The following is a 13111-nucleotide window of genomic DNA, read 5'->3' as shown; positions in this document are numbered from 1 at the left end:
TAGCCCAAGTCCCTGAGCCCCTGCCCTCACATGTGGACAACCCAGAGGAGGCACTTGGCACAGGATCAGCTCAGCCCTGGTCACTCGTGGCCATTTTGGGAGAGAACTAGTGGATAGAGGATCTCTGACACACCTTCTTTCTGTAATTCTGCCTTTCAAATAAAAAAAATAGGGCCCGGCATGATAGCCTAGTGGCTAAAGTCCTCGCCTTGCACGCATCAGGATCCCATATGGGCGCCGGTTCCAATCCCAGCAGCTCCACTTCCCATCCAGCTCCCTGCTTGAGGCCTGGGAAAGCAGTGGAGGACGGCCCAAAGCTTTGGGACCCTGCACCAGCATGGGAGACCTGGAAGAGGCTCCTGGCTTCAGACTGACTCAGCCCCAGCTGTTGCGGTCGCTTGGGGAATGAACCACGCAGATCTTCCTCTCTGCATATATCTGCCTTTCCAATAAAAACAAACAAATCTTTAAAAAATAAATACATAAAATAAATCTTTTTTAAAAATATGTAGCTCAAAAAGAAACAGATTCCTCTGACAGAAGTGCTGACAAGCCAGGTCTCACTCACTCTTGGCTTCTTTCCCCAGATGCAGTGCAGGTATTTCCATGGCTCCTGGTGCCAGAACACTCCATGTTGGAAAAGGCAGGAGGTGAAGTGCAAGAAGAGCTGAGACTGCTGCTTGCCCGTGACAAACCAGACAGCACAGTGGCCCTTCTCACACATACTCTATGGCAATTCCCAAAACAGTGTGTGAGCTACAACGAATCCTCACTCCTTTCACACATCAAGAAGCAGAGAGGCTCCAGCAGGTAACACGTAACCATGCCCAGAGCTAGAATTAAAGCAAGGTGCCCTCCACTCCAAGCCAGTGTCCGTCCTACAGTGCACAGTAAGAAAGCCCGCCTTTCCTGTCTCTGACCCGAGCTGCCCAAGTGCACCTCAACCTGCTGCTCCGACATAAAAGAACAGCAGACAAGGTAGGGACGCATGCAGAACGCAGAGCAGTACTTCTGGTACTTGAATTAGGCCAAGAAGGTATAAAAGCACGAATTCAAGACATCAACAAAGGACAAATGCTTTAAAGTTGCCACTCGGAGTGCAAATTATTGATGACTCATTTTCCTATACCTATCTCAAAATTATCACATACAGGCTACTCATGAAGGGACACAAAGAGTAGACTAGATTCCAGCTAAGCTGGCCGCAAATGCATCTCTGGATCATTAGGAATTTTTCACTAAGACAGCACTGGTATTTACATGATGAATTACATCTCTAAGCATGACCGATTAAAACCTGGGAAGGAATTTGCTTACCTAATGGGCTGAAAGGATCACAAGCCATGTTAAGCCACTGCGAACGGCACTGCGTCAGAACAAGCATGCTGAAGGATCCGGCGGATGCCTGGCCAGGAGCCCAAGAGAAACACCACAAACAAGCACCAGGACTCAGGGTGGGGAACGAGAGACCCGACACGGAGTCTGTGCGCCTCTGGCTTGAGAGCAGCCTCTGTGCTCCGGTGTGGCCGGTCCAGAATCACCAGAGACCATCACCGGCTCCAGCGGCACAGCAATTCACTCCCAGCTCAATTTACTAGAGTAACAGAGCCCAGACAGGAGGAAGTATGTAAAAGCCGATGTTCTTTTAAAAAGACAAAAGGAAAGATCCAATGAAACCAAAAGCACACCTATGAACATAAGGTCAGTCCCAAAAAGGGGACCCTGCACTCAAGAAAAACAATCACTTCCAGTCAAAAACTGAACAAAGGGAGGCAAAAAGAAGAAACAGAACTAGAATGTACCAGGAGGAACCTTAGCATCCCTAGCAAATATGTCAAACCAGTAAAGAACATGGCACCCACATAAACAGGAGAGTAACCTGACCTAGAACTGACTTCATTTCTTTGGGTCTGATATTTTTCACATCATGGTGCAGGGGAAACCGCTAACACTACCTTACCAACTGCCAGGGAACAAATGTGCTTGATAAAATGTAAACCATGACTGAGACAGACATCCTTAAGTCTCAGCTCAACTATATCTCACCACTTTCCAAAACTGAGATGGTATACAAAGATGTACATAAAATGAGCAAGCACAACCAAGAGACACAGAATAAAACAATGCCATATACCCACAAAGCCCAAGGACTCAAGTTTATGGCCAAGTAGTTTGTGAGATGGCCTGCCACTAAAGCCGGATGTCCAGACTCCCAGGCACACAAGACTCCGATTCTTCCAAATAGGCAAACTTTAAACTATGTGTAGATTCCAAAAGAAACCTTTCACTTAACACAACAGAGAAACATTATATAACTAAACACAAAGCAATAAACTTTACATACTCATTTCTTTTCTTTCAACAATATAACATTAAAACTCAACTCGAGGGCTGTGGCATAATAGAGAACATTTCCACCTGCAGTGCCAACATCCACAACAGGCTGATTCATGCAGATCCAGCTCCTGTGGACAGTCCTAGACCAGCATCACAGATTGCCCAAGGCTTTGGGTCCCCGTACCCATGTGGGAAACCTAGAAGAAGCTCCTGGCTGGGCCAACTGTCCAATTCCTAGTTACCACAACTGAGCCAAGGAGTCCTCCGGCAACCTACCATCCATTACACAATGAACCGTGGCCATCACACATCCTTGCCAAACTCCTATGTTGAAGTGCTAACTCTCAATGTGACTTTACCTGAAGTTAGGAGGTGACAAAAGTGAGGCTAGGACCTTAATCCAGAAGGGCTGTTGGCCGAACACACGGAGAGAAGGCCAGCTGAGGGCACGGCACACTCGGCCATCCACACACAGGGGGAAGGCCAGCTGAGGGCACGGCACACTCAGCCATCTACACACAAAGGGAAGGCCAGCTGAGGGCACGGCACACTCGGCCATCCACACACAGGGGGAAGGCCAGCTGAGGGCACGGCACACTCGGCCATCCACACACAGGGGGAAGGCCAGCTGAGGGCACGGCACACTCGGCCATCCACACACAGGGGGAAGGCCAGCTGAGGGCACGGCACACTCGGCCATCCACACACAGGGGGAAGGCCAGCTGAGGGCACGGCACACTCGGCCATCCACACACAGGGGGAAGGCCAGCTGAGGGCATGGCACACTTGGCCATCCACACACAGGGGGAAGGCCAGCTGAGGGCACGGCACACTTGGCCATCTGCAAGACAGAGGAGTAAGTAACCTTGATGGCACCCTGAAGAGTTTAGACTTGTAGCCTACAAAGCTGTGGAAACACACATTCTCAAATTTAAGTCACCCAGTCTTTGGCCTTGTGTTATGGAAGCCCAGAATGTGCCACCCTTCAACACAGCCGATGCTACTCGAGTTGGTTAAACACCCAAGGCACATGTTATCAACACAGATTCTCAGCAAACCTGCAAAAGCCAGCTGCCTAAGGCAGCTACGAGTAACTGAAAGAATTAACCTGCTATAGGAAATATTTAATACCTAATATTTAATACCTAAACTTCAGTGGCATCTGCAGAATAGTTAGCATTAAGTTATGCTTTCTGCAGTTAATGGGCGTAATTGCCTATTAAGGGCATTTCTTATTGACACCCAGTGACTTCTCCAGGAATAACAGATTAACAATTAATGGAATCCCTTCAAGCAAGTAAGAAAAACTAAATTACAAATAAGACTTTACCTATCCAAAAATCACTTATTAGGAAGACAGCTCTACCCAACACAATCTACAACAAGAATCAAATTTTCTCAATGATTCCCATTCTCCACATTTTTCAAGTAATAAAAGAAATTGCTGATGTGAATGTTTTCAAGATTTGCCGTATTTTGTGAAAGGAAGAATCAGAGGGAAAGAGAGAGATCATCATTCATTGGTTCATTTCCCAAAAAGCCACAGCAGCAGGACTGGAGCTGACCAAAACCAGGAGACTGGCACTCGACCTGGGTCTCCCACGTGGGGAGCAGCGGCCACAGCTCAGACTGCCTTCCGCTGCCTTCCCAGGCGTGTTAGCAGGCAGGTGGACGGGAAGTGGAGCAGCTGGACTTATAGCAGCAGACTAAACTACTGCACAACACATGCCCCCAGATGACGCTGAGATGCATTTCAGATGGGCCTCTGGACAGGGAAACCAGAAGTCACAGTCCTTAAAATTAAACCTCACCCTACCCTCATCAGCACTATCTTCTTTCTCATTAGACGATTCTAATGAATGTTGTAATATTTATCTATTTGAGGCATGAGAAAACTCCTATCCATGAGCTTGTTCTCCAAATGCCCACGCTGAGCCATGGCTGGCATTTTTGGGCCGAGCTGCGAGCTGGAGACTGTACGCAGGTCTCCCACGTGAGTGGCGGAAGCCCAAAGATTTACAGCAGCACCACTGTCTCCCGGGAAGCCAGGAAGGGGCCAGAAACAGGAGTCCAACTCAGGTACTTCAGTGGTGAGTACAAATGCCAGTCCCTATGACAATTAGTTAACTGCATAACAAATACAATTGCCATATTGATCTTTCCAGGACATAAGACTGCTTTTGTTATGACCCCAATATGAAGGGGAAGAGTCTATAGCTGACATGATTCTTCAGGATGCGCACACCATTTTCTCTCCCAAACTGCTCTGAAGCAGAAGACGGGGGCTGCATTACCACACCTAGATAGCCCTTCTTTCAAAGCAGCAGTCAGATTCTTTTCCTCTAAAATACAAAACAGCCAATCCCAGACTGCCTGCCTGGAACACAGACTTATGATGGCAGCAGCAGAACTAAAGACAGTTCTCAGTGCAAGAGGAAAAGAGACTGCTAGCAACAGGAGTACTCAACAAGTGCAGGAGTGAGTCCTCCGAGACTGGTACCCCAGGATGATGAGCCCTCCAAGACTGATATCCCAGGATGATGAGCCCCCCAAGTCTAATAACCCCAGCAGAGCACCATGGATATGCTCAACAGTCTCAGAAACCCTGGAGACGTGTGTCACCAAACAGTCATCCAGCCATACCCAATCTGCTCTATAGGCTCCATTACACATTGGAATTGGGTACTTCTTAATTATGTCTGATCAGAGTCCACAAAACCTAAGCTATTCCCATCCCTAGTGACAGCAATTCAGAGATAAGCCACACTAAAAGGTTTTCAGATGCATAAAAACAGCACGCCTTACCAGAGCAGAGATGCATTTAACAGCAAGTGACAGTCAACAATTTCTGCTTTCAAGTCAGTTGGCAACTCACTGGTGTCTTGCCTCAGACAGAGCTTAGGGCCGATCACTACGCCCGACACACACAGCTTTTCAATATTTGAATTAACTCGGTTATAAAGAACACTTTTAGGGACCAAAAACTATAAATCTTTTGCCAACAAAAATAGTCTATTACCTAAAGTTAAGTAAAACCAGCCCTACTCAGGCATAAAAGAGTCCGACAGTCAACTTAAAAGCTACTCCCACTCTGCCTAACCAAACCCCTTCTCCTCCTTCTTCCGTCTTAAGCCCTACACTCTCCTCCTAAAGCAATGTCCACCCTGATCTTATTTCCTAGTTAAGTGCCTCAAACATAAAGTTTTACAAGTTGACAGGTGTTACGTGATGTGGCCAGATGAACTGAAATGGCTTTCTCAACTGCAGACACACAGGAGGTTTTAATGCATTAATACACAGTGTCGGGGGCTGGGAGGGTGACAGGACATAAATAGTGCACAGCCTTTGTCATTTACTGGCTTTCAAAGTTTTGTGTTTCTCACCTATTCCCATCAGTCTGGACAGAAACAAGCTCACTAAATCTTGACTCTTCTGAACTGACTTGAGCCCATCTCCAGCTCCAAACCAGTCAGCAGTAAGGGCGTACCAATGCTAACCACAAAGGACCCCTTGTTAGTGCTGTGTCAGGGACTTCTCCAACCTGCACACAGGCCTGCGTTCTGGAGTGGACACTGCCATTTCAAGTGTGTGATGTGCAAAGGAACAATTGTGCCTGCACAAAACGCCAAGCCACATGCCAACCCAAATATCCTGTGCTCACAAGCAGCAGCCGGAATTCCAGAGCTAGTGCAGCAAGGTGTGCCCAATCACTATGCCTCACTCAACCCCTAAAACTATAATGTCCAGCTCTCCCACTGAAGGACCAATCAGCAGAACCTCTCTGTGTCTAAGCATAAGCCCTCATAAAACCCTGTCTGGCATGCATGGTGGCCTGTTGCCAGCTACTATCTACAAGTCAGAATAACATGAACACATACATGTATACACACACACATTGTTACAGATTTGCAATCACATAGTCAAATAAGTCCAGCTTCAACAACTGTCAACTTTCATACATTTCATCTAAACACTCCTCCAAGACTTTAACATTTCTCCCCGAATAGCTGGAAGAAAATCCCACATTCATCATTTACTGATATACATATATCAGGCAATAAATATATTAGTAAATACACATTCATATATGCATACACACACTCACAAGTAGTTTTAGAAACAGTTCACACAAAAGGGGATGGAGTGAGGGAGAGAGCGAAGGTAGGGTAGAAGGGACCATTATGCTCTGGAAACGCACAAAATCTGTTCCCTTTATTTTAAAAAAAAAATTCGTAAAAATTGATTTTAAAACCTTTTTGCATAAAAATAAACTTATCTTTTGCTTTAATTTTCCATGCAATTTTTTAAGTACATGCCTACCCCGAGTTCCCTCGTGCTCAGCCCCAGGACACAGAGAGCTGGATTCTATAAGGAAAGAGGCTATACAGCTCATCTCACACCTTAAAAGCAGCTAACATAAATGTGAGAAGAAATAGAGTGTAAGTCAACAGAAAGCAGAGTTCATGCAAACATTCAAACACAAACAAGAAACCAACTAATAGACTCTAAATACCAGGCTGCCCTAAGGGAATCCAGTAGCAAACCACATTACACCTCCAGCTAACAACTCAACACTGCCACAGGGATGAAATGAAATAGATCAGTACTCTGTTAAAATAGGCAAACATAAACATGCACAATTATTTCAGGGCACTTTTAAGAGTTCTAGAGGGAAAGGTCCTTAAAAGTAATGTACAAAATAAAGGTTTCTAACTGCTTAATAACATGTAAAATAAGAGCATCAGCATCCATCCGGCCATCTGGTCTACTTCCAGGCCTTTTGAGAGGCAGAGAGACACAGACAGGTGAAGATCTTCCACCTGCTGCCTGTAACACCTAGAACTGTACCAGGCCAGAGGAGCCTGGAACTCAATCCCAACCTCCCAGCTGGATGGCAGGGACCCACGTGCTTGAACCATCGGCTGCTAGCTCCCAGAAAGCCAGCCAGAGAGGACAGCAGCCAGGACTCCAACCAGGCACCATGAACTGTAGCAATCCTAACCAGCAACACAACCGCCGTGCCAAATACCCACTTCTATGCCAAAACCTTAAAACACAGCACATCCGATTTCCTCTCCAATCATACACAACCCCAAACAGTACCACTGGCAATTTTTATTTAAGATAAATATGAATGTCAAGGACCAAGACAGCAACTAATCAACAAAACAGGTTTCATTGGGCAGTAATGCAGCTAAGATATGGACTGGGCAGGGAGCCAGTGAACTAAAATGAAGACAGTTCCCAGTCTCCATACCAAAGCCTGGCACTGCTAAGAAAAATCCACACCTTTCCATGCCAGTACAGCACAGCCACTTTAGCACATCTGGGCCTCCTCCATGATGAACACATGCACATTGATCTCCATGTGCAGATGCAGTAAAACCTGCCAGAGCTCATCACTAACACTGAATCCCACCCAACCCTGCACTGGTATATAGAGGGCATCACTCTACCCAGTCAAGGGGGCGGCCAAACCGGAGTGTGCACAGCTCTCCCCAGGGAACTGTGCTCATTAACTTTCAAATGTTTGCAATAAACCGGCTCCCATTCCTGCTGGTTACCTGCATCTCTGCTCTGAACTCAGTTCCTAGGAGCGTGAAACAAATTCAGCTGGGGAACCCATCTCCCCACAAGTTAGTCCACAAAGCAATTGCTGTAACCAAGCCTGCCAATACAGGAGCGTGCCACATACTGATTAAAATCTGAAAGTCCCATGCAGCTCCCTGCTTGTGGCCTGGGAGAGTAGCGTGGGAGACCAAGAAGAAGCTCCTGGCTCCTGGCTTTGGACTGACTCAGCTCTGGCCATTGTGGCCACTTGGGGAGTGAATCAGCAGACAGAAGATCTTTCTCTTAGTCTCTGTGTATCTGAAATTTTTTTGTGAAAGTCCTTTATTGCCAGTGATGAGGAGGGGCTCATGCTCTGAAGACCTTTCGACCCCCAACTACAGAACAGCAGGGTGTACAAGGGCAAAAAACGCACACCTGGAGGGGTTCGGGAGGACTGAGCTAATAAGGAACTGCTCTGGAATAAAACCACTGCTAACTACCAGATAAAACTCATTTTCTCTTAGCTTTGCTTGAACAGCCTAGCCAGGAATTGAAGTACTCTTGCCAAGCAGGATGCAATTTCTCAGCAGGGTTATAGGTCACCTAAGATGGAGGCCAGCTCAACATGGAGTCCCTCACAGCAAGCCTGTTTTTAGCACCCTGGGTAGTAGGGCTTCCTTGAGCCCATACTCATCTGCATGTACGCAACAGGTAACTATCAAGGGCCAGGAAAAAATACCCACGTCGACGGAGCAGAGGCAGTGACCATGTCAACTCACACAGAGCAGGAAGAGAGCAGCCTTCTGCCCAGCCAGGGAAAGCCGCACCACCCACAAGGCAGAAGTGCTCAAAGACAGTCTCGCCAGGTTAGCAAGACACGGTGCTAGATCACACGTCACTCTGCTCCTAATCCAGTCATCAATGTGACTGTAACAATAAACTCTGCTCCAACCACTAGGTACAATATTTTAAAAAAACAATATAAAACATTAAGAAAATACAAGAGGGTGACAAAGTGGAACTGAAACACAGGTTTATTTTAGTGCAAGAAATATGGAAACTCAGGCATATGTAAGATTTTCAAAAAGGTCAGAGGTGGGCACGGCGTGACAGCCTATTGACTAACGTCCTCACCTTAAATGCACCCGGGATCCCATATGCGCATCAGTTCCTGTTCTGGCGGCCCCACTTCCCATCCAGCTCCCTGCTTGTGGCCCAAGAAAGCAATCCAGGACGGCCCAAAGCCTTGGGACCCTGCACCCAAATGGGAGACCCAGAAATTCCTGGCTTCAGATCAGCTCAGCTCCAGCCGTTGCAATGACTTTGGGAGTAAACCAGTGCATGGAAGATCTTTCTCTCCTCTCTGACTTTCCAATAAAATAAATAAATCTTTCAAAAACAAAAAAAAAAAATTTAAAGATCATAGGTTATTTTTTTAAACATGAAAAAACTATGCATGGATTACAAAGGGTTTTTTTTTTTTCACCAAAATAAACTTAGCTTTTGTTTCCATTTTTCCATAGACTTTAATTTTTTTTTATTTTTTTTAAAGATGTATTTATTTATTGGAAAGTCAGATATGCAGAGAGAAGGAGAGACAGAGAGGAAGATCTTCCATCCAATGATTCACTCCCCAAGTGAGCGCAACGGTCAATGCTAAGCTAGGATCCAGGAACTTCTTCCGGGTCTCCCACATGGGTGCAGGGTCCCAAGGCTTTGGGCCATCCTCGACTGCTTTCCCAGGCCACAAGCAGGGAGCTGGATGGGAAGTGGAGCTGCTTGGATTAGAATCGGCGCCCATATGGGATCCCGGGGCATTCAAGGCATGGACTTTAGCCACTAGGGCATGCCGCTGGGCCCTAATTTTTTTATTTATTACTTTTTTGAAAGAGAGAGGCTCTTCCTTCTGCTGCTTCACTCCCTAAATGCCTGCAACAGCCAGAATTGGGCCAGGCTGAAGTCAGGAGCCAGGAGCCCATCCGGTACCCAGGTACCCGAGTCTCCGCCCACTGCTTCCCAGGGTGAGGGCAGCACGAAGGACGGACTAGAACCCATGCACTCTGGTGTGGGCCACTGTTCCGAAACCTTTATGAAGTGCCCATGCACACACAGCATAGAAAAGACCTTTACCAAGACCTTCACCAGTGCAAGCAAGACAACTGATGAAGAATTTCCATATTTATTATTCAATAAAAAAAAGATGATTAGTGATAGAAGATAAATTAAGGGGCCAATGCTGCGGTGCTGTTGCTTAAGCTACAGATTTCGATGCCAGCAACCCATAGCCAGTGCCTGTTCCCTGATGACATCCTGGGAGGGCAGAAGACGGCCCAAGGACTTCTAGTCTCTACCACATTCCATGGCAAACTTTCAGCTTGTGCCCATCTAGGCAGCCAGCAGATGGAGACTACCAACTCTCTGCCTCCCAAATAAATAATTACAAAATAAAGCTAAACTGAACACACTCTCCAAAAGACAGATTTTGACAAGATGACAGGTCCATGGAAACACTTTCCAAAAGACAGATTTTGACAAGATTACAGGTCCATGGAAACACAAAACAAAACTGACTTGTATCACATCTTCTGAAAGAGTTAGTTGATCACCAGGTGCCTAAAGTGTGTTTTCTAGTTTGTGGCTTCTTGCCAAACAACCCAAAAAGTTACAATATTTTGGAGATTTTGAAAAGCAAGGGTCAGACAAGGAAAAGAAAAGTGAAGCGCCTATGCTGAATTAAGAAAAGTGAATACAATGTTGCAAGAATGGAAACAAAAGGCAACAAAATGGACAACTACACAAAGCAATTCAGAGGGATCGCAGGTTATTAACAGGAAATAGACATTCCCCATGCTATCTCCCCCACTCATTCCCAACCCCAAACAGCTGAGCTGGCAAGTACCACCACCCTTGCCTCATGCACCGCACCTGCAGGAAATTCAAACCTCTAGGTGTGTTCAAAAGCATACCAGCAAGAGCGGGGATAGCAAATCAGCAACTCCTCTCCCCAAATCTACTTGTGACTCAAAGACGAAACCAACCCCCAGCATCAACACCGAGCATTCGAGCATTAGGGTCCTGTAACCATGAACCGACCCTTCCTGAACCTGGCCAAGAAGCTAAGTCTGAGCACTCTCACATCAGGCTTAAAACAAGCATAATAAACATTAGTCTCAAGTGGTGTGCGGGTCAAGGCTGAGGAAGCAGCACAACACAGTGGAAGTTAACACCACCAGGGTCACATCGTGGTGACAAACAGAAGGAACACAGACCAGCTTGGGACAGGTGGCCAACCAGCCATGCTGCACACCACCAGAAAGAGCTTCCCCAGAACAGGACTGGCCAAGCAAGGCGCCAGTAGGAGCGCTCTGGGCTGCTTTTCACACCGTCTTGGAATAAGGGGATCTGGAGCAAACTGAAGAAAACTGGCATGTCACAGCATAAAGGGAACGCTACACCCCGAAGACGCCACATACAGGCACGGGACGCAGAGGAGGCACCTGCACAGGCTGCTCCATTCCTCAAGGTCAGCTCTATGGCTCTGGCCGGAACTACTCCACAATGCCCCTCACATTACATGTCCCTCTCCCCTAGTTTTACCTCCTATTTGACACACATTTCACTTCCCAAGACTATACTTTTCTCAAGGTTACCTCATGTCCAATTCAAGTGGATAGTGCCTCTGAGGCAGAAAAATAAGTGCCCCAAAAGATAAAGGCATGCATTATAACCCCCCGGGGTTATCTGGAATCCACAAAGCTGTTTGTTGCTCTGCGACCATGACATCCAGGACACCACCTGTGTGGTGTTACTGCACCAGCATGGGCCTGTGCACCCAAAACAATCTTCCCTCCGTAAGACATCAGTCAGACCGCAAGTCCTGCCACACAGAAGTCTCCCCTTAGTCCTAGGAGCTAATAATGATTTCACAGGGCATGTCGTAATCCACGGTCCCCTCAGACCCATGGGACGGGTCAGTATGAGTCCATGAGTGGAAAGTGGCTTTGAGACCCTGATGGCTTCACGCATTCCCAGTGACTGGTACCAAGAAAGCACTGGCTTTACAAATCAGAAAGAGAGAAGCATTCGGGAGCCCTCAAGAACTCAAAGTTTTAGCAGAAGTGGGAGACCCAGGTGGCAGGTGTTGCCTTAATAAGCAACACCTGTAATGGAATTAAAGTGCCAACAGCATTGGTTTTTAAATGTGTCATAATACAGTTCTCTCATTTTTTAAGGTTCACCACTCAACTTGCACCCAGTGCCCCGGGATTGGGCCGGAGACGGCCAAGAGGACAACCTGAAATGTGTCGGCGGGAGAGGGCCAAGCAGAGTCACAGCCAGCGCGTGCCTTCCACGGCACAGGGACCCCACAGCGGACAGCCCGGGCCTGGGCCGCCTGCCACCGGCTGCGGGGCCCCCCGACCCGGCGCTCCAGGAGCCCGGGCGCACCCCCGGCCTGCCAGAGGCCGCCTCCCTCCCGCCGGGACCCTCACACGGAGGCGTGCCCCTAAGCGGGAGGCCGCGAGGCGGGGCGCTCCCTGGGCCCCAAGCCACGCGGGGAAGGTGGGCCGAGCCGGCCTGGGAGGAGTCCTGAGGGAGGCTGGCGGGGCGGGACCCGGCCGGGCCTTCTCCCCCAGGCGGGCAGCGGGCGGCTGCCGCGGCCCCCGAGCCCTGACCCTGCCTCCGGCCTGCCACCGACCTGTCTCACCTGATCACGGAGATGAGCAGCCCCGACGGGTCTTTGCTTTTGCTGACAGTGCTCCTGTACTTGCCGGCAGCCGCCTCCGCCGCCATCTTGGTACGGGGCGGCCCACAGGGCTCAAGGAGCTCGGGAACGTCAGGCTTACATTTGACCACCCCCCGGAGTCTCCACCAATAGAAGAGGAGAGGTGCAGACACGGAAGTGGAGACGCCACCAATGAAGCAGCAGAATTGCAGATCACGGAAGTGAGGGATCCAATCACAGCATGGAGGAGGCGGGCCTGAGGCACGAGCTTCGAGGCCGTGCCGCTCGTGTTCGCTCCGCGCTCTCGGGATTCGTAGTTTTCCTCCCAGACCCTGAGTGGGCGGGCCTTGGGCGTGTTTTCCCTGCTTATTTTCGGAATAGTATCAGGCTTAAAAGTTAGTGTTTCTGGTGATGCCAGATATGCATGTGGGTGTGTATTTAAACAGAGAGTCTTTTCTGCTCGATGTATAACATGACCTTAACAGAGAAGTCATTTTAAAA

At 48.1% G+C, this 13111-nt stretch overlaps 1 protein-coding gene across 12 annotated transcripts in view; it reads right to left on the bottom strand.

Moving 5' to 3' along the window:
- EXOC4 (exocyst complex component 4) overlaps nt 1–12719 on the bottom strand; it is an 817909-nt gene extending 805190 nt beyond the window's left edge. For 11 of the 12 annotated variants that reach the window (XM_040987494.1, XM_040987493.1, XM_040987492.1 and 8 more), the window contains exon 1: nt 12593–12718. In XM_040987494.1, coding sequence (XP_040843428.1) covers nt 12593–12678 — 86 coding nt within the window. In that variant the 5' untranslated portion in view covers nt 12679–12718. Of the gene's footprint in view, nt 1–12592 lie in introns of all 12 variants that reach the window. The other variant, XM_040987490.1, reaches the window with a different exon arrangement.
- Nucleotides 12720–13111: the final 392 nt, after the last annotated feature.

This window comes from Ochotona curzoniae, unplaced genomic scaffold (genome assembly GCF_017591425.1).
Source record: "Ochotona curzoniae isolate NIBS_2020 unplaced genomic scaffold, NIBS_Ocur_1.0 contig_4692, whole genome shotgun sequence".
In the NCBI taxonomy this organism is placed as follows: Eukaryota; Metazoa; Chordata; class Mammalia; order Lagomorpha; family Ochotonidae; genus Ochotona; species Ochotona curzoniae.
The sequence above is the reverse complement of the archived record's forward strand: the minus strand, read 5'-3'. Positions and strand labels throughout refer to the sequence as shown.